Below are 27,518 nucleotides of genomic sequence, written 5' to 3'. Positions count from 1 at the left end.
ATCTGAATGTAAGTAATGGTCGTGAAGACGTGCAAGATCTTGCTACAACAGTTTGGGTGAATGCGCACATGCTACGTGCCTGTGAGCTAGGATTATAGTAAGGATGAGGCAAGGGGATAGATTCAATGTTGGGCATGTTCAGTGTTGGGTCCTTTTGCCTTTTGTAGCAGGACAAAGCCCACCCTTATTAGTGTGCTAACTAGGGACCATAACCCTTCCTCAACCCAATCCTACACATTACTAAAAACTCTTTCCCTAAATGTACCACTTTTTAGATGCTTGACTTTTTTTTTTAACTCGGGATTGATAGATACAGGGATTTCTAACTGAAGGAAATTATCAAATATTTTGTAATTTGTTCTTAGTGGTATTCAGTGTTTTGTGCATTCTCTTGTTCAACCACTTGAGGTTCTCCTGTGTGTATTCAACCTTTCATGATAAACTCCTCCTGGATACTTCCCCATTCAAAGAGAACCAGTGCTGCCTAGTCCAAAAGGGTGCTATTAAAATCATTCTTGGTCTCTCACATTTTCTGGAACACCCTGAGGGACAAGGGGAGAGGAAGGAATGCATATAAAAAACAGACATGTCTAGTGTATGGAGAAGACATCTTATTTTTCAAATACCTGTGAAAGGAGCACTTTAGCAGAATTGGCTCACTTTTTGTTTTGTGATGCAAACAGGTCTGTCTGTGGGGACAACTCAGCTCTGCACTAACTGAAGACAGACGTCTCTCTGCAATATTAATTTATATGGGTCTATCTTATCTGCTTAAATGACCCACCACAGCATTTCATTCTGGGGGGGATATACACTGCCTTGGCAGAAATTCTGTACTCAGGAACCAGTTCCTAGACCTTTGTTGCTAATCTGCAAAGAGTACATGCCATTTGATTTCCTTGCTTGTTGATGTTCCATTTAACTGTGGTGTTACCTTTTACTACCCAAAGCGTGCCTCCTGTTCATACTTGACTGAATACTCAAGTCCTTGGATCAAGACCAACATTTCCTTTACATTTATTTTTTTGAAGAGCATCACACACCCTCTACTTTTAGTCTGTTTACATGCTCCCTCAGTCTATGTCCAAAGCATCAAGTTGGTGGCTGGTTGTGATACTCCTGAATAAAGGGGACCTCTCCCAGACTGAAACTGCTCTGCTTGGCTCATCACTGTAGTGCTCTAAAATTGGTAAATTGTTATTACTATCTCTAGAAAATGTTGAGCTCATGTGCCTCGTATCTTATGCAGTCCGGCATGAGGTATCATTGATGCTATGTATCCCAGAGCCCTGAGATACTTTGGCAGTGGTCACTTTCTGGGCTTCTAAACAAGAGTGTTGGCTTTCTGTAAGTTGGTATATCTGTTGGGGACCCTAATACCACAACCCATTGGAAGGGTGTTCGGCTGGATTTCTGGAGGTTCATTGTTAACCCAATATTGTGGAAGACATCCATAATGGATGTTAAGGCCTTGTTAACCCTCTCTTGTAAAGATGTTCAGGACACAGCAAAATGACACAAAGGCAATGATGCAAGTCAACAATAGAAGCCTCCTGCAAAGCATGAGCTAGTGCCTGATGTTTGCATAAATGCAAATATAACAAGTAAGCATCTTTTAAATCCAGGATGACCTCAGCGTTTGGATGCAGGAAAGATGACAGAATTCTGGTATTTTCTGGAAAGGATTTTAAAAAAAAAAGCATGACTTAGAAATGCCACAGAATGGCAGAAAAAGCTATCTTCAATGCACATCACACTGGTATTAAACAAAATCTCAAGATACTTCTGCAATTTCTGTCCTTGGCCCTTGTGTATCCTATCCCATCATTATAAGATCTGTGTAAAGAAAATACAGACTGTCAGACTGTTCACAAATAGAATTTGGAGCCAAGGATATACAGGCTACTCACAAGTGGAGTTTCAGCTTCACCACCATCGCCCAGACCATTAGGTCAAGCAGCACAACTGGTCAGACAGAATAAGTTCCTAATTAAACTCCTAATTTGCACCCCTGACAAATTACACTTATCCATCTATCATACAGACTAATCCAAGATGTCTCTGAAGTGGACCCCTTTTATTTCCCAACAAATGTAACAAACAGAAGAGAAGGGAAGAAGAGGATTGTAAGACTGAGGTGCTATCGGCACTGACCAGGAAGGCTCCTGCAAAGGAAGGGACTTGGCACCTCTCCTGTTGCCATACATGTTCTGCTGCCATGTACGTTTTTTTCTTTCCAAAAGTCCTTTCCTGTTAGTCTTTATTTTTACTGTAAAATTACCACATAAAAGTTGGGTAAATCCTATAATGTTCAGAAATAAGAGTGAAAAGCTGCTTCACTTCCATCATATGAAGATTACCTAAATAAGTCCTTGCTTACAAGCACATTCAACAGTTGCCTACCTCAAGTCCTCAGGCAGGGACATTTGCACATTTCCTTTAAGACTATCCATCAGATTGCAGCTGCTGCAGGCCCCTAGTGCATGATAAGCATATATAAAACTTTGGGTCTTGTCCACATTAAAAGCGGTTTGGGTTAACTTGTAACAGCTGAGCTTTCATCCAGGGTGCCAGAAACCATAACCTCTAAATATCAAGGTAGAATCCTCAAAGAAATGCGTTTGGCAAGTTTGCTGACCTAAACATAAGTACTGCAAAGGTACATTGCCTCCTTTTCAATTCATCCCAATGCACTACTCCTTTTCATTAGGCAACATGTCAAGTCTTGGAACAAACTTATTAGCTTCAATGATCTTCGAGGTGACTAGTGACAGGTCAGCCAACTCCCCCATTGAAGTTTTGAGACCTGCAATTCCAAGTCTCAAAATGCCAGAAAAAAAAATACATAAGAGTGAATATCAATGTTTTTGGCAAGCCGCAACCCTGGCTTAAATATACAAACTCTGAGCTCACTATACCTGGAGAAGAGAAAATATTCTAAGAAATGGCAAGGTCAAACTTGGCATACTTAAGTCCAGATTTCTGGTCATTCAGTCACCACATTCAGGGACACAGCATTGCAAGACAGCTATAAAACTTGCTCACACACACTGGTATACATGTCTAACTTTTCTGGAGCTGGCAGCGAAGAATCTAGGTTAAACTATGCAGTTTTAAAGGTGAACTTAAATGCAAAACTTGTGGAACCAGATACACAAGTTGCTTACTTGCTTGCATGCCCAAGCCCAGACATCATCTTGGATTAAAAAGTTTTCAATCCCTGCTTAAGATTAAAGGTGCTGCCAAAAAAGTCCTCTAGTGGGAAGTACAAGAAGATGGTTTCATTGTTTATCTCATGGGGAAGGCATATGTGAAGTTGTTGCCTTTAACGTCCTTCTCAGGCAAGTCAAAAGGTGGCAATTCCATGCTTACTGGCAGAGGGGGTACACCAGGTACAGAAGGTTGTATAGATTAAAACTTAGCCTTTTGCCAAACCCCAATGTACCCCCTCCGCCAGAAACATTCAGTATCTGAGCAAAGATGACACTAGTGAAGGTACAGATACCTAGCCTTCAGATACAAGTCCTACCTTTTCAATGAAAAGCAAAGTGTTGGTCAAATGTTTCAAGATTTCTTTAGAAAGAGCTTTTATCTAGGCTGTCATCTATTAAAATCATCACAATGATACCATCAACCCTGGAGGAACATGGATGACTCGAGAGGAAAACCTCCTTCACGAGCTACTGGCAGTTGCCCTTTGATCCAGGTAACAGAATCATATTTTGAGAAACTCCCAGAAGATAGAGTACAGATCTCAGTCATCCACACGTCAGTACTTGCAGGAATTCAGCTTTTGACTGACACTGGGTTATAGAGCAAAAGCAGATCCACATCAGAACCAGCATTCTTCTGATTTCTGCCAAATTCAGGAGGTCTTCAAGGCCTCCTGCTTTGGAGTCTGACTCAAATTTTTTCCATCTGCTCCATTTGTTTTGTTTTCTCTCTGCTGCAGATCAGGTAGAGTGCCTGTAAGTAGTAATGGCCTATATCAAAACTTCAATGTTTGAAGTAGGTAATCCTGAAGATTTCAAGTGCAACTGGCTATGGTATGTTTTAAAAGTTTAACATTCTTCATAAAAGGAAAACAAATGCTCTTCTCCAAGACGAAGTACGCAATGCATATGAAAGTGTTTTGGTAGTATTTGTTTTTCGAACAACCTGCATAAATGTTTTCCAGAAACACCAGGAAACTTGTAAAATTTAAAAATGCCACTTAAGGTCTGAAACATCTATAGTTCAAGGTAAAAACATGTATACTCAATAAGTTAATAAAAAACGTTACAAAACTGGGTACATTTGTCTGGCAGGATCTGACAGGTCAGCTAATAGTCAGTCCCTTAGTAGTTAAAAAAAAAAAAAAAAAAAAAAACTTGAACTGCAGAAGCATTCCTTATGTTCTACATCTGCCAGAGCTAGAGTCTTGGAAACTATCTATAGGAGCTCTGAAGTCTGAACAGAAGGACAGATTGCCTTCAGCAAATCTCAAGGATAAAATATGCTATAGCACCTGCAATCCCTACAATGCATGCTTAAACACATTCAACAAATATAACAAACAATTCATTCAAATCAATAGTTAAAAAATTGCAGACCCAGCTACTTCATCTCAAGAAGTCAACTAAAAAACATGGATAAGCAACAGAATGTGTGTGGCAAAACAAAACGATAAGAATGAAGCAGCTTTCTCTACTCCTTTTCTACAGAGCAACATTCTGTTTATCCTCAATGTAGTAAGGAAACCAGTTCTACACTTCAGACTGGAAAGTACAGACAAGAGCTACCAGATGCTAATTCACATAAATAAGGAATACTGCAGCAGTAATCCTTGTGTTAAATATCTGCATGATGTGAGGGATTTCAATACCCAAACCCAAAGTATCCCTGAAAACTGCAGAACTTGCTACAAAGAAGGAATTGTAAACAGTAAAGTACAAGGAATTTGAACATTTCTTCAAAGTATAATGATGTTTTATTTTGCCAGCTGCAATAATACACATTGCCATCCACGGCCTTTCTCATACCAGATTCTCCCTCAAGGTTGAAGGCAATGCCGTCTTGCACAAACTGCTCATCCTGAAGTTTATCTTCATAGTTCAGGTCATTGGATTTGAACTCCTCAAAGGTTCCCCGTCCTCTGGATCCTAAACGCAAAATTCTTTGGTCTCTCTCAATGCTCTGCAATGACCCCCCCCCAAAAAAAGAAAAAGTTAATATTAAGGAATATGAACACATTCAGGGCATTGAGCTGGAATAAAACCTAATTACTTCTTCAGCCTTATAACACTCAAAGATAATCCATAATCTATCACTGCAGAAGCAGACTTAATTTATGAATAAACAATTCATAAATAATTCAAAATCTGTTTTCTTTCTTAGCACATTTCACCGCACTGCATCTTTAGCTTTCTAAAAGGCAAGATTTACTAAGGTGCATCTTCACACTAAGAAAAATATTTCTGCTACAACCTTTGTATTACAAAGTCAATTACTAGAAATTCTTACTAAGCTGCTGCACCACCTGCAATAAAACGGCTGTAAAAATCAGCAAGGGACAGGAAGAAAAAGGTAAGCTTATTGAAAAAAAAAGCACTTTTGAGTGCAAAAATCTAAACGAACATATACTCAAAATAGCAGCTCATTTAAAGCAAACACTGTCAAAAGCTCGTAGTACAAATTATAGACCATTCTAAAAGACAAATGCCATGATTATAGGTTGAAAACCTTACACAAATCAAAGCATCCCAAGTAGCTGCAGGCAAGCATTGTTTCCTGCAAAGTATAATTTCCTCAAAAGGAAACTATACCATAGGGGAAGTACAGCCAAAGGATGCCTACTGTAACCTTTACACTGTAGTCAGCTACCCAAAAAAGACAACTTTGAAAACTCCTCCATGGTTTGACAGCCTCTCACTTACGGTATTTTCAAAAGTGTGTAGCACATTTGTAAGGACTCTTGTTTCAGCAAATGCATTCGTTGAACTGTTTATCAAGTGGCCCAATCAAATGCACTCTGGCAGGGGAGTGGAAACTCAGACCAGCATGCCATTCCTCAGGATCATATGAACAAAGACAGGCACTATAAATCCCTGCCAATGGCCAAGTAGATATGTTCCTTAACGACAAGTTACGTGAACAAAATTGAAGCTATGTACTCACCGTAACTATGATTCTGTATTGTCCCAATTTCATTCTTCCTCAGTGTATGGGTTACAGCTCGGACACATTCCACAGACTTGCGGATCCAACTCTTGAGCTTCTCTCTCTACCAATAATGCCCCAGACAGGCTACAATAAATACCTCAGATCAAGTTTGCTGCCTTATAGATCCGAAGACAGAGTAGCAAAAAAGAAAAACAGTAAGCTAGGGCTCAAACCTGGAACTCAAGGTGCCAAAATATCTATAAGATCACTCCAGAAGATGACGTGAAGGGAGAAGGCAGGTGGAGAGCTGAAGAATAAAAATGAACACAGATGCATAGTTATGCTAAGTACACAACTAATATCTGATGATGTCCTTTTCATTCTTCCTCAACTTACATAAATCTTGGGTGGCCCTCGAAAGGATATTCTGGAAACTTCCAAACCAAAAGCAGCTCTGTTTCTATAATTGAAATCTAGTAGCAATGAGTAATAAAGGCAGGATCATTAAACTGGAGATCTGCTGTGCAAATATCATCAATGGAAGTTCTAGACCAGAAGGCAGAAGTGGCAGCTATGGAACTAGTTGAATGAGCCTTAGGAGGCTTTGATACGGAGAGACCTTGCTGATTATATGCAACAAAAATGCAATGAATAATCTATTTTGCCAGAGTAACTTTAGAAACAGGGATCCCCAAGTCTGTTTGGTGTGAGAAACAGACAGCTGTTTAGATTTCCTGAAAATCTTTTGCTCTGTTGAGATAAAAGGTAGTTGTCTATGTACATCTAAAATATGTAGCGCACACTTGAAAATTAGAGAATAAAACAGACAAATGAATTTGTTTGACTGATATTCGATTCAGAGGCTACTTTGGGTAAGGACGATGGGTTGGGTTCATAAGCTAGCATTTTTTGTGAAAAAATATGCAAGATCATCTGGATGACAGAGCTTAGAGTTCTAAAATTTTCCTTGCAGATGCAACTGCAACTAGAAATGGTGTTTTCAAAGACAAACATTTTAAATCAGTTTTTGGCTGAAGGTTCCAAATGTTGTCGTATCAACTTTTTCTGACATCGGTTAGCGCAAGAAAAAAGGATCCCCAATGGGGTACTTAGCTTTAGAAGATTTCAACTTCAAATTTGGAAACGAAAACTCAGGCAGCGGCCAACCGGCACTCATGCGAACTGCTTCGGCTCCTCAGCAAGAAAGACTGATGCAGTGGTGTTGGCTGCCTGTTTTTATACCACTGACAACCTGACATCAGTCAATGAGTGACAGCAACCGACGCAGAAATACTACGCCTCTGGTATTCGGGCCAACTGAGGGCTACCCCCGGCAGGATAACCCAAGTGTGATGACTGCAACAGTGAAACATGAAGAACATCTGTCAAATCCCAAGGAGGAGACTGATATTTTTGCAGGGGGCCTGAGAAAAAGGGTGCCTTTTAGAAAAGTCTTGCACAATATGGAAGCTAGAGGAAGCTTTTTCTGCCAAGAGAAACTTTGATATGGCCATTAATTTGATTGTGGAGAAACTAGTACCTTCCCGAAAAACAATGGCCAAGAATTCTAGAACCGAAGAAAAAGCAGTAAAAGGGTCAATTTCTTTCTTAATAGGCCAAATTGAAAATCTGTAGATCTTCCTTGTAGAAGCTTTCTGGGAAGATAAAGGTGTATGCTGAACCGGGGAGGAAAGCCTGGGCTGTCTATCTATTGCTAGAATTGGAGAAACCATATGGTTAGTTTGAGGCCTGAAATATTGGGAAGCTTCATACCAGAAGGATGTGAGAGAAGGTCGGGGCTGGGGTCCAGTATCCACAAAGAATAACAAAGATGAGAACAAAGGAAGGGGAACTACACCTGGCAAGGCCAGAAGGGGGCAATGAGGATAACGGTGCTCTTCAACAGACATGCTTTCTGTAAGAATTTCGGAATTGGAGATAATGGGGATAGGCATAAATGCCAGAGGGCCAAACATGGACTCTAGCACCTCCCTGTGACTCCCCCTGAGGGAGGATTAGAGTACATCTGCTGCACTTGCTGCCCGAAGATGCAAATAGATTGCAGTAAGGTTAGCCCCCGCAATGGAAAAATCTTCTCCACTACTGACCGAGACCAATTGTGAGGTAACAAAACAGACCTGCTGAGTTTTTCTGCTAGTAGATTGGATTTTTCCGAAACATGCATTGCCACAAGACAGCGTTGGGAGATCACCTACTGCTACATTCTCACTGCCTCTCAACAAAAGGGTTAGGATCGGGTTCCCTCTTGTCTGTTGATGTAGCAGACAAGACACGTTGGTTTGTATCACAATGGATCCTAGAGGGAGGACTGCAACACTAGTAGAACTGCTCTCATCTTTAGAACACTAGATATGTGAATTGGTCTTGAGGGGACCACGTACATTGAATCATCCATCCTAAGAAATGCATCCCCCAACTGGGAGGCATCTTTGAGCTCAGTGGCCACTGGGAGAGGTAGAATAAAAGGACAGCCTAGGTACATCTTGTACAACTGAATCCACCAACAAAGTTGATTTTTGCAAACTCAAGTGAGTTTGCCTGGGAAGGACAAAGGGTGTTGTACAGGAGACCACTGAAGAGATGGAGTCCATTGGAGAACTCACATATAGTAACATGCTACAGGAAACCAAGATTATGGCCACTGCCAATGAATCTAAAGCATGAAGAACAAGTCTGACTGGGGGAACAGGATGAACAAGAATTTGCTGTACCTGGAACTTGATTGTATCCACATGCTGTGTAGAAAAAGCTGCAATCTGATGTACTGTGTTCAACTGGGCACAAATGAACTCCTGGCTCTGTACTGGTTAAAGTTTTGATTTGGAGAGGTTGACTAAAATGCCTGGTCTTTGACAAAGTTGGAGCAAATATTCCCTTGACTGTTCTAAGAGATCCCTGGTTGGGGGCAGTTAAGGAACCAGTCTTCTAAACATGGAAATAATTGGAATCCCAGCAGTCTCAGGTGAGTTGCTACCACACTGCCATACACTTGATAAACACCCATGGGGTATGGGGTGAGACCAAACGGCAGGGGTCTAAACTGATCGTGACTGCCCCCAACCAAAAGCACAGATATCTTTGTGAGCATCTCTTCATCTTGATGTGATAGTATGCGTCCTGAAGAGTGAGCACATCCAATCATCCTTACTCAAAAAAGGGCAGGACTGACTGAACTGTGAACATTTGGAATATTTTTATTCTAAGACCTTTATCGAATTATCACTTGTGACAGACAAATTTATATCCATATAAAAGTGATCAAACTATACTAACAAACATTATAGTTCACATATATTGTCATACATCATGTAACCTAACAATATTAAATAAATTATTTAATTTCTGCCTTTTTTTTAAAGAAACATCTTTATTAAACCATCACTTACTACATAGGCAATCATACATTTATATAAATGAACACACTGACAATCCCAGTTGCAAGCCTTTTGCATCACAAACCATACGGACACTCCCAATTGCAAACATTATACATCATTTATAATCTACCCAATTTTTCTCACTAAAAAATTACATAGCTCATTTAAGTCCTGCCACCGTTTAAACCTCATTACTTCCTTGTATGCACTGTTCCCACAATTCCTATTTTATCCTATGTAGGTTGCTCTTACCCCTTTCTAAAGATCTCGGTTCTAGTTTTATCTGTTAGCATATTCACCACTTCCAGTATAGCTGGTTTCAATTTTGATTTCCATTTTCCAGTAATTGCTTTTTTTGGCAGCCACCATTATTAGACACAGTAAGGCCTTACCATATCTTGGCAATTCCAATTCTGCATCATAGCTCAGAAAAATCATATCCCTTGACAGACTAATCTGCCCAAGCAGCATCTGTGGCAGTACATCCCACAGGGAATCCTTAAAGTCCACCAATTCACCACACTCCCAGAAACAGTTCCCAATTACCTCTTTCTTCTCGTGACTATTTGGAATGTTGACTTCTTCACAAATAGGTTCAGGTTACTTAGATCCAAAACTGGTTTCAGGTCTTGTCTTCTTTGGCACTAAAAAAGAACTTCCTGCAAGTTTTGAATCTTCTCTGGTCTAGTGGGACTTCCTGGATGACTTTTGTTCAGCAGCTTTTGAATGTCTTCAGCTGCAGCTTCTCTCTGATTGGTTGGGACATTGAGAAGCTTTCACTTTTGGTTGGGGGAATCTGAAAAAATAAGAACCTCTGAATATTTTTAGCACCCAAGAATCTTTTGTTATAGAAGCCTAGGCATTTGGGTGCAAGGACAAGCACCTACAAACTCCCTCCAGAGGTGAGCAATCGGCAATCCTCTCAGGAGCACTGAAAGGGTCAATCCAAAAAAGAATCACAGACACCCTGGTTTTGTGGGCATCCTCTGCCGCAAGGACGGCATCTTCCATTTGAACTCCCCCTTCTGCCCCTGGAGGAGTTGCCCCAAAGTTAAAACTGGAAAAATTGTGAAATGGGATTTAAGGAACATTTTCTTGCCCCCTCTGATTCTGGGAAAGGATCGTTCAGAGTAAAAGCAAATTCCTATGGCAGACAGGGATGTTCCTTCCTGTTCACAGAAAGAAAGCATTTCTTTCACAAAAGGGCCAAACAAGGATGTTCCATCAAAGGAAGCATTGACGATAGACTTGAAAGACTCAGCAAAATCACATAACCACATCCAGGTATGCCTCCTAATGGCAATGCCTGAACCAGCAGCCAAGCCAGGTACCCTCTGCAGCACAGGATATTAACCATATGGATTCATTGGAAATGGATAGACAGTGGCCAGTTGTGCTGATGATTTCTTATACTCCTGCAGAGACATGGACTCAGAGGGATTTGGAGAGCCCTTTGGTCAAATCATCTACCATCTCAAAGTGCACTAAATAATTCAGGGACCTCAAAGCAAAGGCCGCTGAAGCAAACATGCTCTTCCCAAATCTGTCTAATGCACTCAACTCTCTCCTAGGGGGATGGACAGATGAGCTCTGCAAAGCTAGCTCCTCTTTTGTGGCTGCTGCCACAACCACAGCATCAACAGGGACTCCTTTGATCCACTGGGGTCTGTTTTTTGGTGGTGCCAAAATTTTGTCTGGACATTGGAGAACTGGTTTGACAGAGTCCAGTTCCTTCTATGACTGGCGAAAGACTAGGTTAAGCTGATCAGCTAGGGGAGTCACCCAAGAAACAGATGGGCCGGAACCAAAAGCTTTTAGAAAACTGACTCCTCTGGGGAAGGAGTATTTGAAGACCATCAACCCTTTAACTTAATAATCTCTACAATGTCTCCAAATAAGATGTCATCTGGTGGAGATCTGGGGGACCCTTCCCTTTCCTTGAAGTCAATATTCTCTGAGATTCCATAAGGGAATCTATGTGCTCACTTTTATGCATTCCCTTTCCAGGAACCTCCTCAATGAGACACTCTGGAATGTATCTGAAAAGAGCAGAAGTTTCACTAGGGGAAAAATCTCTGGATGCTAGTTGGCACAAGTTGTGCTTGTGGAGTAGATCTGAAGGGATGAGAGCTCAGACCTCCTGAAGGAAGAGATATAGGATCCAAAGAAGAGAAAGCCTTCTCTCACTACCTCAAATGAAGACAGACTGGGAGAAGCCATGGGAGGCCGTACCAGGGCTGAAACCTCCAAAGCAGCCAAGCCTCAACCCTACCGGGATCTGTGCCTTGAGGAAAGAGCCAGACCCCCCCCCCCATCTAGCATCAAAGCTCTGAGGGCAAGGACATTTCAGACTACATTGCAGTAGATCCTGACCCACGGATCAGATGCCAAAGCTTCGGCTCACAGTCTCATCCCTATCCAAGAGAATAGGAGTAGAACCAGTCAGGGGAACTGTTGGAGTTGAAGACCTAGCCAGGTTCAGATTCTGCACCGGCGCTCTTGGGGAACTCGGATCAGAGGGCTCTGAAGACATGGGATGGATTGGGGAAAGACAGATCACTACATGGGGAATGGAGGGATGTCTCACAGACCTGATGGGAGACTGCGTCGGAATAATTCCCATTTGAATCTGAGCTTTGAGGAATTTCCTCATCCTATCCATGTTGGCCTTGGAAAGACTTCTGGAGAATTTAATGGACAAGGCTGTGGGGATTGTGGTCTCAATTCTCTCCTTGATGTCATTTACAGAAATGGGGAACACAGTTGACGAGATACTGGGTCAGATGTGAACCTAAGTGAGTGAGTCAGTGAGGAGACTTCGACAAAACAATGGTCGGGTCCAAAGGTTTTTGCATCAGAATGCTGCTTGGGAAACTATACCAATATGATAGTCACATCTGAGAATTTAGGATATGATGGTTTTCTTTTAGGATCCAAAGAAGGTGGATCCAACGGTTTTCAGATCTTCTGATGAGGCTCCGATGAACCCAGAATGGAAGTAGAGGAGGTCTTCGGATATCAGGTAGGGGATTCTCTTACATAACTCTGAAGAAGTTTTAAGATGTTTACTGTGGGGTTTGAACCCTTGAAGATGGACGAAGCAATCCCGTAAGGACCCATTTATTTCTTCTATCTGAAATTGCTGTAGAGTTAAAAGTGGTACAAATAGAGCAATTAGTATTCAACTGTACCACTACTTGGCAATAAATAAACTCCCTGCTGACATCAGAATTTGGAATTTTGTGCCCACGGGAAGTGCACTTTTTTTTAAAGCCAATTGATTTTTCAGCCACACCTAACAGTATGGAAAAGGGAAAGAACAGATTACCGATCTGAAAAAAAGTGAACTATCAGCAATGGTAGACAGAGTACCCTATAAAAAAGTAGGAAAAAGTAGTTGCAAAAAGTAAAAACTGGTGCTAACAATGGTACAAAAAAAGAATACCAAAAGGTAGAAAAGAACGATAGTATAACCCAATGTACATAAATACCTAGAAAACTCATCAATAAGAGGAGGATAGCAGAAAAATTAGTATACAAGTTTTCTCCAAATAATAGCTACAGTCAAAAAACTGAAACAAGTTCCTGAGAGAGGATCCGCATCCATATGAGATGGCGGCAAATGAGATCTGAGGTATTGTAGGCTGGCTGGAGCATCGTGGGTAGACAGCAGAGTCAGATCAGGGGTTGGATCCATAACACACACGTTGAAGGAAAAGGACATTACAGGCAGGTGGTTTCAACAACACTGAATAGTTTTTTTTTTTTTTTTTTTTTTTTTTACTGAAAGGTTTGCCTGTTCGACATTTTTATCCTTTGGTTTGAACAGCTACATCTGCATGCACATAACTTGGGGAAGAGCAGATGAGATTTTGTAGGAATGGTTAATGTGACCAAAATTTAGTACAGACAGGTGCCTTTGTCACAATGCTACTACAGCAAACCAATACTATGGGCATCAATATATTCCCAAAATGCACCGGATATACGAAAGTCTCTTCCTGTCAGTTGGGAAATCATATCTGTGTGAAGGAGATCTCTTAGGATGGAGTCTCTATGTGGAAGTTAATCAATATATTAGTGACGAAATGTCATCAAGCATGATGAGGCTGCAAGTCTCACCTGGTTGCTCCATGTCATGAGAACAAATAATGGTATGCCTATAACAAGGATTTGATGCTGACTGAGCTTAGTAAATGGAAGTGACCCAAAGATGGCTGGGAAAATAGACATGTAGGATTAATTAACAGCAGTTTAAAAGGAAATGTGTGCAAATATTTCATGAAGACAGTACGGTTGTGTAAAATCCTACTGCAATGGTCGATGCCCTTCTCTTCACTGCTGCAGTATTCTTACATTAGGGATCCCCTGCCAAAGGCAGCCCAACATCCAGCCAGTATACCAAAGCCTTTAGGTAGCTTTAAGGTATGCCATACATCACCAGTATACTCCTTGAGCAAGAGAGCAAGCAGAGAGCATAAAGGTGACGTATGGACATACCATCCTCAGAACTGAGCTAGGAACGCCAGTCCAAGGAAAAGAAAAGGTAATCAGTACATCCAGAAGAGAAATGGACAAGGAGGTGGAGGGAGGGAGAGATTATGCTCAGATCTGATTAGGATTTCCTAATGGTCTTAGTCTTCTCCACATAAAATCAGAGTGGTCTACGCACATCCAAAGTTTGCATCACCTTCTCACTGGCAGATTGCAGAGAAGGATAAAAGTGGGCAAATGAATAGACAGATTAAGGGACAACTCATTCACCACCTTGGTATAAAAGGATTAGTACACAAGGACACCTTGGCTTGAAGCTCAGACGTATATGCACAACATAACATCACATATAATATATATGTGCAATGTAATATGTACAACTATGGGCAAATAAAAGAACAGTCTTCCAAGAGCAATGTTGCAAGGAAGGTGAAGCTGCAGGCTCAAAAGGAGCCAGAGTCAACTTTTCTAAAACAAAATTAAGATCTTGTGGAGGAGAAACATACTTCCTGGGAGACCTAATATGAACGACTCCGTTTAGGAATTGTTTAGCCTCAAATCTTGAAGCTAAAGGAGGAGATGAAGGCAAACAAGTGGAGACAGCTGATAAATGGGCCCTAAAGAAGAATAAGCCAACCTAAAAGTGAGCAATTCACACAAGTAAGGGAACCAAAGGAGTATCCAAAGAAAGCGGATCTAGGTTGAGAAAGACACCAAACAGAAAACCTTTTCCATTTGGATAAACAGGATTTTCTAGTATTGGGTTTCCTGGCCTCCTGCAGGACCCTAAGCACATCCTCAGAAAAAGGGATTTTGATTCCACATAAACACCTATCACACACACTGTCAGTTGAGTGGACAGGTAGGGATGGATGAGAGATCCTTTGTTCAGTGTAAGCAGGTCTACCCTGTGAGGTAGATTATTACCTTTGGCTAAATGCAGAAGAGGAGGGAACCAATACGATCTCAGCCAAAAGAGAGTCACCAACAAGATTGGGAGCATCCTGTTGAATTTTGAACAGGACATTTGCAATGGGGGTGGGGGGTGGGGGGGGGTGGAAAGCATAACCATCCCCTTCCACGAAAAATATAGGGCACCCACCTTCCAAACCAGAAGGCCTTGGACTCTGGGCACAAAACAGAGGAACTTGTCTGTTCAGAGGGGGGAGGCAAATAGATCTATTTGAGAAGTACTCACTGGTGCACAATGTCCAAAATGCATTCATCTCTGCAACACATCCATTCATGGGCTTGAATTAAGGACCTGCTCAGTGCATCTGCCTCAATGTTTTCACTTGAGGGAATATAAACTGCCTGAACAGTCACTTGATAGTGGACAGCAACATCCATCCACACCAGAAGTGCAAACTGGCAAAGAAGATTAGATCTTGTCACCCCACCCATCCTATAGAATCAGTCAGGTTTCTTACAAGTAGGGGGCTGAGAGTCTGGAGCTTTAGAAGCATTGGAAAATGCATCCAACAAGACAGCCAAAACAGGAGGAACAGCAGAAAGTTTAGGAGAATCCATCTGCAGCAACTCACAACATCTTTTACATACCTCAGAGGTCTGAGCAAAATCCCATTTTAAAGAACTCCCACCATCCTGTAGATTTTTCCCCCCAAAAGAAATCTCTTCAAATGGATTATCAGGTGTGGTAAATTCCTCTTCCTCTGATCCATAGTCCAAAGGAGAAGGAATCAGAGAAGCATAAGCAAGGAATGTGTCACCCAAATACAGCTCCTTCTTAGATGAAACCTATTCCCTGGATCTTTTTAGGATAGTGGAGGACCAAGGTGGGGTCTGGAACAGAAACTGCATGAGGAGGTTCCAATGCCACCTGTCGTTCGCCCAGTCAGGATGTAACAGACGAACATTCGTGGGTTATGTTCAAGCAGCTTTATTATGGACAAACATCAGAAATGAAGCAATAATTAACTTAGGTAAACTTATAAACTAAACTGACACTCTCATACATCCTAACTCTCTGGCTGCACACTAAAAATGTCACTGAAGCTATCACGTGCTGTCCTTGGAAATGCTTCTTAAAGGTACAGCACACGTACATTTTCTACATCCTCCCTCTGAGAAATGAATCGTACTTCATTGACGATAATGACTGACATGCAATAAATACAAGATAGCCCTTAGTCATGCAATTATAAAGAACTAGATACATATATACAACTATGTCCAGGCTGCTGTGTATTTCACACTAGGTCTAGAGATGCAACCAAATTGTGAGACAGAATTTAGAGTTAGATCTAGCAGCTGGGACCATCTCTGCTGAATGTTCAACCTTGGGGACATCAGGAGCATCATCAGAAGTAGTAATGGAAGTTAAGACACGTTCTGGAACAGGAACATTGTCTGGATTGTTCTAAGACCTAGCGTCTGTATCACAGGAATGATGCTGCCATATCAGTTCTGAAGCAGGAAGATGATGTCTGCGATTTCTCCTGTACTCCACACCCTCAGATTCCACAAAACAGGATATCTGCTTGGTACATAAAACTGTTACCTGACCAATCCAGTCAAAACCTTTTGCCTTTTGTATCCTCACACTCTCCTTTTTTTCATTGGATGAAGAAATCTGCTTGTTTTATCACAACTGGACTTCTGAAAATAATGTTTTCTGAGTAGTTGGGCTTTGATTGCTCTGTTTTTAGCTTTAGGCCTCAACAAACTGGAACTGATCGGCAAGGTTATTCTTGTTTGCCTAGATAAAACTCTGAGCAGGCGAGCCAAGTATATCGTCATGGGGTGTGTTTCAGAGACCAAGTTCAAAAAGATGTTATTGCCACACTGACTTCTCTAGCAATTGCTTGCACACTGAACTGCACATTCAGCTAGTCCATTTGACTGTGGATAGTCCATTTGACTGTGGATATTCTGGACTACTAGTAACATGTATAAAGTCCCATTCTCTTGCAAATTTCTGAAACAATTGACTAGTAAATTGAGCACCATTGTTAGAGATAAGCTTATATGGACTACCATGGACTGAGAAATGTTTCAACTTCAGAATAACAGGAGTGGACGTTATGTTGGGCAATCAATTGATCTCAAACCAGTTCAAACAAGAGTTGGCCAACACTGAGCAATGCTGATAGTTCCACTCGATTATGTCAGTGGCTACTGTTGACCAAGGTAATTCAGGAATTTGACTTAGCTGAAATGGCTCTTTTTGCAGATGCAGTTTAGTACTACTGCATATTGAACAAGATGAAAGTACACTGTCAATGTCTTTCGCTAGAGAAGACCAAAAATACTAGTCCTCTCACCCTTTTGATAGATTTGGAAACTGGGTGGCCACGATGCAAAATCTGAATACATTCAAATTGTAAGGAAGTGGGAATGACAACTTTATGCCCTTTGAAGATAATGTCATCTTCCATCAGTCTCTGGTACTGAGGTTGATCATCAGTTTTAATCTAGATATCTTGACCATAAATATAATTGTGAAACTTTGAACATGCAAATAATTGCCAAAAGTTCTTTCTCAATCTGAACATATTGCATTTCAGTTTTGGTAAGAGTTCTAGATGCATAGGCTACTGGTCTGCCCTTTTGAAGGATAACTGCACCAAGACCAAACGTTAAAACGTCACAGGAGAGTGTAACTGCTTTGACATCATAGTACCTTAGTGTAGATGGAGTTGCAATTTTCTGCTCAAGATCATCAAAAGCTCTCTGGTGCTGTTCTAGACAAGACCATACAACATTTTTGCACATTAGCTCTCTTAAAGGTGGTGTCAACTCACTGAAATCCGGTATGAACATACCCAAATAGTTAGCCATACCAAGAAAATGCTGTAAAGCTTGAATATTATCTGGTGCTGGCATGTCAAGAAAAGCTGTTTGCTTAGAAGGGTCTGGTTGCAAACCTGTACTGGTAAATAAATGACCTGCATATGTGACTTGAGATATTGAGAGGATAGAGCTTTAAATTCACTTCACATGCTCTGTCAAACTGAGGTTTCTGTGACTCCGACCAACAAATCCATCTACTATTATGGCACAGGGATAACCTGAAAAGATCTGTTCCATTGCACACTGGAAGACTTTACTTGCAGAATTTATTACAAATGGCATCCTGAGAAATCTACATCTTCCAAATGGGGTACTGAATGTAGTCAGTGACGAAGATTTGCAATCAAGCATTACTTGCCAAAATGAACTCTTTGCATCTAAGACAGAAAATACAGTGGCATTCGGTATCAGGACTGTGACTGACTGTTCGCATAGGATGACGAGGTCTCTAATGCCTTATTCAAGTCTCTTGGGTGGATGCATATTCTGATTTCAGCTGAGCCTTTTTTTATGAGCTGCTACCATAGAAGACACTCATTCAGCTGGTTCTGTAACCGGAAAAATTACACCTTGTTGCACCATTTTATCCAACTGAGCTTTAACTCTGCTTTGCATGGCTACTGGATTTTATTTGCCGGCCTGACCACTAGACTGACCTCTGCGTTTAAGGAGGAACACACAGAGTCACTATTCCCTATCATACACTAATATACTGGAACTGCTGGAGCACAACCCCAGATGAACTATAACCCACACAACCAATGTTCAATTAGTGGCAGTGGAATGATGGGAATAGGAACAAAGTATGGGAGCAAATTGCTGGTGCTAGCTTGGCCATATTGAGGAGAATAAAGAGGAAGCACATGGTGCTGCACCCAAGAAGGTAGAGCATGAACATGCACTTCACCCAGGAGTGCACTGCACTAGCTGAGGAAAGTATATGTGGATATACGCATGCTTCCAGCAGAAGGCAGTGAACAGTAGAGCTCACTCAGAAATTCAAGGATATAACTGTATGGCAGTCAAGAAAAGCTGGCTATTTGCAGATATTATTTTATACGTGACAAAGCTAGGAAGGGACATTACTGTGTTGTGGAAGATTTTGAAACAGTTTCAAATCTTTTTGGCATACAAAATTAATGAAGCTAAAACAAAGGCAATAGTGGTAAATTATGTACCCATGCATGAATTGTTTCAGTAATAACCATATTTATGGGGACTTGATAAAATGAAGTATTTAGGAGTATGGATTAAAAATTGCTGTGGTGTGGCAGCTAAGGATATGTGGGAAGAGACTAAACAAAAAAAAATACGAAAACTGAAGCTTTGTTATATGGATAGCAAGATACAAGCAGTCAAAATGTTTTTAGTTCCTTTAATCTTATACACAGGTCAGGCATACTTTTATCAACCAGAGAAGTTGTGGATAGCCATTAATAAAGTGCTGAAGGACTTTATCCGGGAGGGGGAAGATGGCAAGAGTCAAGTGGGATATGCTGATTCTTCCAGTAGAACAGGGCAGATTGCGATTACCCAATTTGAAGGGGTATTTCAGAGCTACACAGTTAAGGCTCCTATACATAACACAAGTAGAAAACTACAAATCGAAGTGGAAAAGATGATGTTGAAACAGGGGGAAAGCTCAACAAACAAGGAGAGACTGGGATTTTGGATTGCAGACCTTTAAGGAGAATAACAATTACACAGATTATTATATCCATAAAATAGCAGAAAGCATTCTTAGAACTAAACCAACACTGGAGTGTAGAAAGGAGATTCCGCCGATAGGGCTGACTGCAATTAGGGATATAAACAATAGGTAAGAGGGGGCTGGAATTTATTGGAGAAAACTGGCAAAGGAACCAAGGTATTGGGAGCAAATAAGAGGGAAAGGTAATAGAATGGGAGGCAGCCAAGAATTTATTTAGACTGCAGGTTAGAGATTGCCTTCCCTTATCCAGGACTGATAGAGTATAGGCAAAGGGAAAGAAATAGGGGGTTCTAAATGAAAGACCAGCACTAAGAGTTTTTAGTAGCATATAGAACAGAAGCTGCCAATAAAACGGGAATTATTAGTAGAGCATATACAATATTGCACTTTACTTGGAATTTGGTGCTTCTAGGCCACACACAAATCCCTACTAAACTTCACAATACATCAACACTTTTTCAGAGCAAAATGTGGCCCCTAACCTTTACATTAATAAGCCTCACCATCACCTCAAACTTAACCTTCTACCACTACACTAGCGACTCAAAATTTCAGACCAAATCCCCCTACCTGCCCAACTCATTCATAAGATGAACTAGCCTTTTTAGTAATATCTATCTAATTCTCAAATCTTGACTTTGCCACATTCAAAGTAATCCCACACCAACTAAACCACATTTTCTCAAAATGCATCATCTATAATCAAATGCCTAAAAACTATAAACCAAATACCCCAAGTCATACTTAGTGGAGGTATGTACCCAATCCCTGGCCCTGTAAACACCCCCCCCCACCACACAAGCAGCATTCTAACCTCCCCCAGGAAATCAACAGATCTCCTTATACTCAACACATAAGGAGCATGTTGAACAATATCCCAGAGCTACATGCTACTCTGGCCCTCTACTCCCCCGACAGAGTCCTTCTCAGAGACTTGGCTAAAACCACTAAATAATAATGACTTTGTTACACCTGGTTATAATGTTCTTAGCCAAAATAGAATATCCACAAAAGGTGGAGGCATTGCTCTCCTCTACAAAAACAACCTGAACTTAAAATGTTAATCAACGAACAACCCAAGTTCAATAATGCAGAAACTATGTTCACCAAGCTGATCAACAACTCAAAAAAACACTTGCATATAATTGGTACCTATATACCCTCCCCAACAATAACATTAATACAGTAGAATCCATTCTAGACTGGGCATCCCAAAAATCACAACAAGAAACAATCATACCAGGTGACATTAATATCGACTGGTCCTCCTGTAACTAGTTCCATCCTGCTAACCACATTAACCTATACAGTTTCAATCAACTAATCAAAACCACAACACCGGTAGATCAAGTATCAAAAAAGGAGTCCATCCTAGATTGGATCCTTACTAACAGACCATCTCAATCCATCCTCTCAGGCTACCTCTCAGATACCCTCAGCAACCACCATCCCACCTTTATAATTAGACAATTGAATCCATTAAAATCCTCCAGCAAATTTGTTACATAAAATTTCAAAACCCATGACTTCATATCTCCACTTAATCAATGCAACTGGAGACCACTCATCTCTCCCCCTGTAAAGTGCCATAGACTACTTCAATAACACTTTTACTAAACATTCAAAATCATCTTGCCCCTATCAGAACTAAATCAAACTATGCCCCCTGGCTGACCAGATATACCAGTCTACTAATAAAGAGAGAGAAACCATGGGACTCATGATGTCAAAATAAAACTCAAGCTAATAGGCACACCAGGAATTAAGGAGCAAAGTCAAAAAAACAAGTTAGGACAGACAAAAGAAACCGTGCATTATACAGGCATTCAAACCAAACAATAACCCACAAAAATTCTGGACTGCCATTAATAAAATCCTACAACCAGGAAAGACCAGCACTACACCCCCTAACATTGACATGAGTACCAATAATATTGCCACCCAATTGAACAAACACTTCATCAAATCCAACCTAGCCCTCACCAATAATAGCTCTCCCATTTCACATCCAAACCTATCTTCCATACCAACAGACCAAAACCTCTTCTTACAGTCTAATACCTCCAGACTCATAACCCTCCAGAGAAAGGAATGGGCTGTTAATGTTCTCACATACATTTCATAGCTGAGATAAGGAGGTCCATTTACATCAACAGGAGAAATTGGTGAGTAACTTCCTAGGTGATCATCCTCATGGGAGTATAAACTTAACTGTGCCACCAAAGATGACTTTGATCAAGAGATAACATAAAAGCTCGTAATGTCCTACAAAAGTAAAGCTGAAGCTCATAATTGCGGCACAAACATCTAAGGATGAATTTGTGAAGTAAGCCTGAAAGGCAGCCACTGTGCTTCAGTGAGCTCTTACACAGAGGGTAAAGAGAGAATACTGTGAGATTCAGCTCAGCAGCTATGTAGGGCATAAAACATGCATTTAGTTTGCAGACTCTTGTTCTTATGGAACACTAAGTTGTGTACTGGACAAAAAGCTAACTCACACTTTTCTGAAGTAATTATCACCAGAAAGTTTTCCGGGAGACAGAATTAGACTCTGCAGATATGAGCTGATTTCAAAAATAGACAGTCAGTAGTTCAAAAACAAAGCATAAGCCCAAAGAAGTTACAACATCCTTCATAACAGGTCAGGAAAGTAAAGTGCCTCTGAAAAAAGCCTTGAAATTTTTAGACGACCAGTGAATGAAATTATAATTTATGTACTTACCATAACTAGGCATCTGTGTTGTCCATTTTTATTCTTTCTCACTTACAGGTTACGGATCTGATCCTTGGATCTTACTCGCCACACACTTCAGACTTTGGATCGAGTTTGCTGCTCTATTTCCCAATAATAGAAGCGAAACACATAGCCAAATAGAAAAGACAGGGCTCAAACCTGGAACTGTAGGTTCCAAACAGTCCAATAGGTCCTTCCAGAAGAAAAATGGATTGGGGGGGGGGGGTTGATGGAACGGTAGTTGAAGACTGAAAATAGACAACACACACATGTCTAGTTATGATGAGTACATAACTTATAAATCTAATGCTGACTTTTTCATTCTTCCTCACTTATGGGACAGAGTCCCCAGCTACACTGACCTTGAGTGGCCCTCATGGAAGGATATTCTAGAGTACTGCCAAACCAAAGGAGGCTCTGTTTCTAGATATGATGTCCAATATGTAAAGTGAAACATAGGTGCTGCACAAACCTAATCAATAGACATTCTTGACCGAAAAGCAGATGAAGTAGCAATGAATCTAGATGAATGACCTCCAGGAGGTTTTGGTAATGTCATACCTTACTAAGAGTAAATCCATAAGATAGAGTCTGTAATCTGGGTTCAGGCACCTAGGCAGCAAAACATTTCCCTGTGGTACATTTGACTGGGGACACATGGGTGAAGTGACATTCAGCTGCAGAGAAATATGGCTGTTTGCAAACTCCCTGTGGGTAAAGAGAAGCACACACTGCCATGCTCACAGCTTTAATAACCAAATGCATGGTGGCAGAAGGAGTAATGAGTGTTGTGCTCAGTGTACAGTGCATACTTATGTAACTACAACATGTAGAAGTGTGCTACAGCATGGAGGAAATCCTGCAGGCTACTGCAGTCATATTTATGCTCCAGTATGCGTTTTAGGTAATGTTCCCTAGACACAGTGAAGGTGTTAGAGGTCCACATAATCCAATTATAAAGGCACTGCCCATGGTGCACTGCATTTTTGCTGCTACTGACATGCTTTCTGGCCAGCCTGCTGCTGATGCCTGCCATATTGCCTGCTGTCTCATGTTACTTTGGGGACCATGGACATTGTTTTCCCCCTGTGCATTTTGTTATTAAAGTTGTGAACATAGCAGTGTGCACTTTTCTTTGCCCACAGGGAATTTGCAAACAGCCATATTTCTCTGCAGCTGAATGTCTCTTCAGTCATGTGTCCCCAGTGAAATGTACCATATGGAAATGTCTTGCTGCCTAGGCACCTGAACCCCTGTAATCCATTTAGCTAGGACAGCTTGAGAAACTAGTTGGCCTATGTTATTTGGAAAGAAAGATACAAAAACCTGCTGGTCTGACTTTCTAAACTGTTTTGTCCTGTAAAGGTGTAGCATGTACTCTCCTTTATTGGAGAGATTTGGAAAGAAAACTGGCAACTGAGTGGCGTGGTTGATGTCATTTTCAGAAGACACTTTAGGTAATAAAGAAGGGTTAAATCTGACAACAATGTAAGGGTTTTTTTTTTTTTTTTGCTGAAAGAGCCTGGAGTTCAGATATTCTTTTTGCTGAAGTAATAGCTATCAAGAAAACAGTCTTCCAAGACAGAAAGTTTAGATCAGGTCTGTCTGAGGGTTCAAAGGGTTTTTGTGTTAAACCTTCAAGTACTGCAGCAAGACCCCAAGGCGGTGAGAGATTCTTCATCAGAGGTCTCAGAAGAAAAATGCCTTTCATAAAAGCTTTACACGATCTAGAGGAAGCCAATGAAAGATTTATTCCCTGTGTGGAAATTTTAAATTGCTGCCAACTGAAGTTTAACTAGAAAAGGGATCAGTCTCCATATCTGACGCCCAAATAGAATACCTTTAACATTTACTTTTATAAACTTTTGAGACACCAAAATAATGTCACGCACCAGGGAAGACAGTCTGGTCTCTAACTATTAAGGTAAGTGGAGAAACCATGTGGTAAGCTTAAGGGCCTGAAAGTTGGGGTGTTGAATCCCCGACAGGTGAGAGAAGATCCTGAGTAGGCTCCACTATCTATGGAGGATAGCAAAGATGAAACTGCAAAAAGGGGAACCACACTTGCAGAGGCCAGAAGGGGACAATGAGGATACTGAACTCTTCAGCCTTCTTGCTGTCTGCAAAAATCTTAGAATAAGGAGAAGGGGAGGATAAGCATAAGAGACCCAAAAGCCAAGCGTGAAGAAGAGCATCTCTCAGTGACTCCCCGATGGGGGAATCAGAGTCAAACAACTTGCTGCACTTGAGAGGAGTGGCAAATAGGCTAGAGCAAGGCTGGCCCCAATGCCTGAAGATTATATTCAACACAGACGGATTGACAGACCACTCGCGAGGCATCAGAATGGATCTACTTAGCTTGTCCGCAAGCACGTTGGTTTTCCCTAGAATGTATGTCATGATTAGAAAGCGGTCTGATGAGATCACCCATTCCTAAACCCTCATAACCCCTGCTCAAAGAGGATAAGATAGAGTTCCTCCTGTTTATGTACCAGACTACAGCCATGGCATTGGTCTAAACTGCAATAGTTCCCATGGAAAAGCATCTTGAAGTGCCTGCAATGCTAAAAGGACTGCTTTTGTCTCCAGGGCATCGATATGCAAGTTGGTCTCTTGGCGGGACCATATGCCTTGGACAGTTCTTCCCAAGAAATGCTTCCCACCACCCCAGCTAAGAAGCATCCATGGTCACTGCGGCTACTGGAGCGCTGATAGGACCAGTCTGAAAATAAATCTGTAAAGCCCTGGTTCTTCAGGTCTCCTCTGCCTCTAGGGTGATTAACGGCATTAAAATTTCCCCCTCCACATCTGGAGGAATTGTTCCCACATGAATCCTGGAAAGGTCCCAGAGATTTATGGAAACATTTTCGTTCCACCTCTGGTTTCTACAGAAGGTCTTTTGAGACATAGAAAGCTTGATCCCCATGGCAAACAGGGTCTTTTCTTTTTGTTCGCTGTGGGTAAGTGCATCTTTTACTGATGTTCCAAACAAGGAGTGCCATCAAATGGGGCATTAACAAAAGACAACTTAAAGGGCTCTGCATAGCTGTATCCAGATGCATCTCCTTATGGGGATGCCTGAACTGGTGGCTTGTGAGGTCCCTTCAGCTGTGTGAGAGATTAACCTCATTGAAGCATTTGAAACAGATGAGTGGCCAGTTCAGAGGAGGTCCTTTTGAAATCCTCAGAAGACATGGACTCAGTACTTGATAGTTCTTTAGTCAAGGTCTCTCTGAAGCCTAGTAAAGTGCGCCATAATTAAGTGAAGTCAGAGCGAAAATAGCTGAGGTGAACACTGGCTTTCCAAATTTATGCAATGTGCTGGACTCAGTGTTAGGCAGATGGACAGAAGAGCTGTTCTGCTAGCTCTTTCTTGGTGGCTACTGTCACCATCATAGCATCAACTGTGATTCCTTTGCTCCAGTGGGGGTCTATCTGCAAGTGCGGCCAAAAACTTGTCATGGTGCTTGGGGATGGGTTCCTTCCATGTCCGGCAAGAAAAATGAGTCGATAAGTTCATCTGCTGGGGGAGAGGGGTTACCCCAGAAATAGATGGGCCAGAACCAAAAGCCTACAAGAACACATTCTTTGGGGGGGGGGGATGACCACCCACTCTTCTGCTTCAGGATCTCTATCTCCAAAGGACTCGTCATCCACTGGTGACCTGGGGGATCCCTCTCCATCAAAATCTGAGTCTTCCATAACAGAACTCCATAGTGGAGTCTGTGCTTCTCCTCTTACATGTTCTCTTTCGGGGCACCTCTTCAGTGGAATGTTCTGGAGAGGTGTCAGAAGAGAGGGGAGATTCTTCCACTGGAACTGGCTGTCTTGTGGAATAGGTTTGATAAACTCAGAGCTCGGAACCAATGAGAGAAAAGGGCTAAGACCTGAAATAAGTATGCTCTCTCTGGACAGAAAAGCCCGTTCCACCAGCTCGAAGGCCGAATGACCAGGAGAAGCCCTGACTTGCCCCCTCAGTTCCAAAGGCAGATCTAGGCCAACACCAGATCTCATCCTAAGGGAGAATCAGATCTTAACTGTCCAGAGCTAAAGCTCCAAAGGGAAGGGATGGATCTGACAAAACTGGAGGTAAACCTACTCCCTAGGATCCAACGCAAACAATTCGGCTCCAAGACCCAGTCTGATAAGAGGGTACCAAAGCACAACCAGTCAGGAAACCAGTCTGAGTGGAGGAAGAAACTTTCCTCTGATCCAACATTGAGCCTTTCAGGGATCTGGGATCCTTGAGCTCAAAAACCATGGGATGGATTGGAGAAGGAAAAATATTAGACTTGGATGTAACAGGCATAATCACAGATCCAATAGGAAATGGATCTTGTAAGACAACCATCAGGATCGGAGTTGCAAGAAACTTTCACATCATCCTATCCACATCTGCTTCCAACAAGCCTCTGGTGGACCTAGAGGAAGAGGTGGAAGGGGTCCTGGAGTGCTTCTGTGGTGCTTGGAGACGCTAAGCAGGCAAGAAGGGTGAAACTGGCTTCATAATATATTTGACAGTAGCACTCCAAAACCAAGTACCCAGGCTTCGGATCCAATGACTTAGGCTCAGAGGGGGAGCTGTTGGACTGATTGTAATAACTGTAGCAGCCAAAGCCTAAGGATCCGAAGGCTTCGGATCCGAATGTTGAAACGTCTACAGATCTAGAGGGGTCAGATACAAGAACTCCCTAGTCTTTGTTGGCAGCTTCAACAAAGTCCTAGGGGACTTCAAAGGAGAATAATTTCAGAGCTCCAGAGAAGAAAATTTACTAGGTTTAGAGGGGAAGGGGGTTGAGCCCCTGAAGTGGAAGAGAGAAGACAACTCCTTAAAATACGCTTACTCCTTTCTGTCTGTCAAGGTTCTCGGATTAAATGTGGAGCAGATTCTGCAGGTGTCCAAGTGCCTGTCTCCAAGGCAATAAACACACCTTGTGGGCATCGAAGTTTGGCATCTTATGCCCACAGGAAGTGCATTTTTTTAAAGCCTGTGGGTTTGTCTGACAATTTCATTATAGAGTGAAAAAAACACTACAAGCAATAACTAACAGTTTTAGTTTTTTTTTTGATAACTAAAGGAGAAAAACTACTGAGAAAATAATCTACCAACTATGGTAGAAAGAAATACCCAAAAGAGAAGAGTAAGAAAGAAAAATACCAGCAATGGTAGACAGTGTTATGAAATAGTACAGACAAAGAAAGGAAAGACAACTAATCCTGACGGCCA

General features: G+C 41.5%; 1 protein-coding gene across 1 annotated transcript in view; it reads right to left on the bottom strand.

Moving 5' to 3' along the window:
* Positions 1-27,518, bottom strand: part of ESPL1 (extra spindle pole bodies like 1, separase) — a 2,570,648-nt gene that overhangs the window by 1,863,749 nt on the left and 679,381 nt on the right. Inside the window, exon 10 of the mRNA XM_044083892.1 lies at positions 5,022-5,175. Coding sequence (XP_043939827.1) covers positions 5,022-5,175 — 154 coding nt within the window. The remainder of the gene's footprint in view (positions 1-5,021; positions 5,176-27,518) is intronic.

Source organism: Protopterus annectens, chromosome 9.part0 (assembly GCF_019279795.1).
Source record: "Protopterus annectens isolate FY-2018-M chromosome 9.part0, PAN1.0, whole genome shotgun sequence".
Classification (NCBI taxonomy): domain Eukaryota; kingdom Metazoa; phylum Chordata; order Ceratodontiformes; family Protopteridae; genus Protopterus; species Protopterus annectens.
The sequence above is the reverse complement of the archived record's forward strand: the minus strand, read 5'-3'. Positions and strand labels throughout refer to the sequence as shown.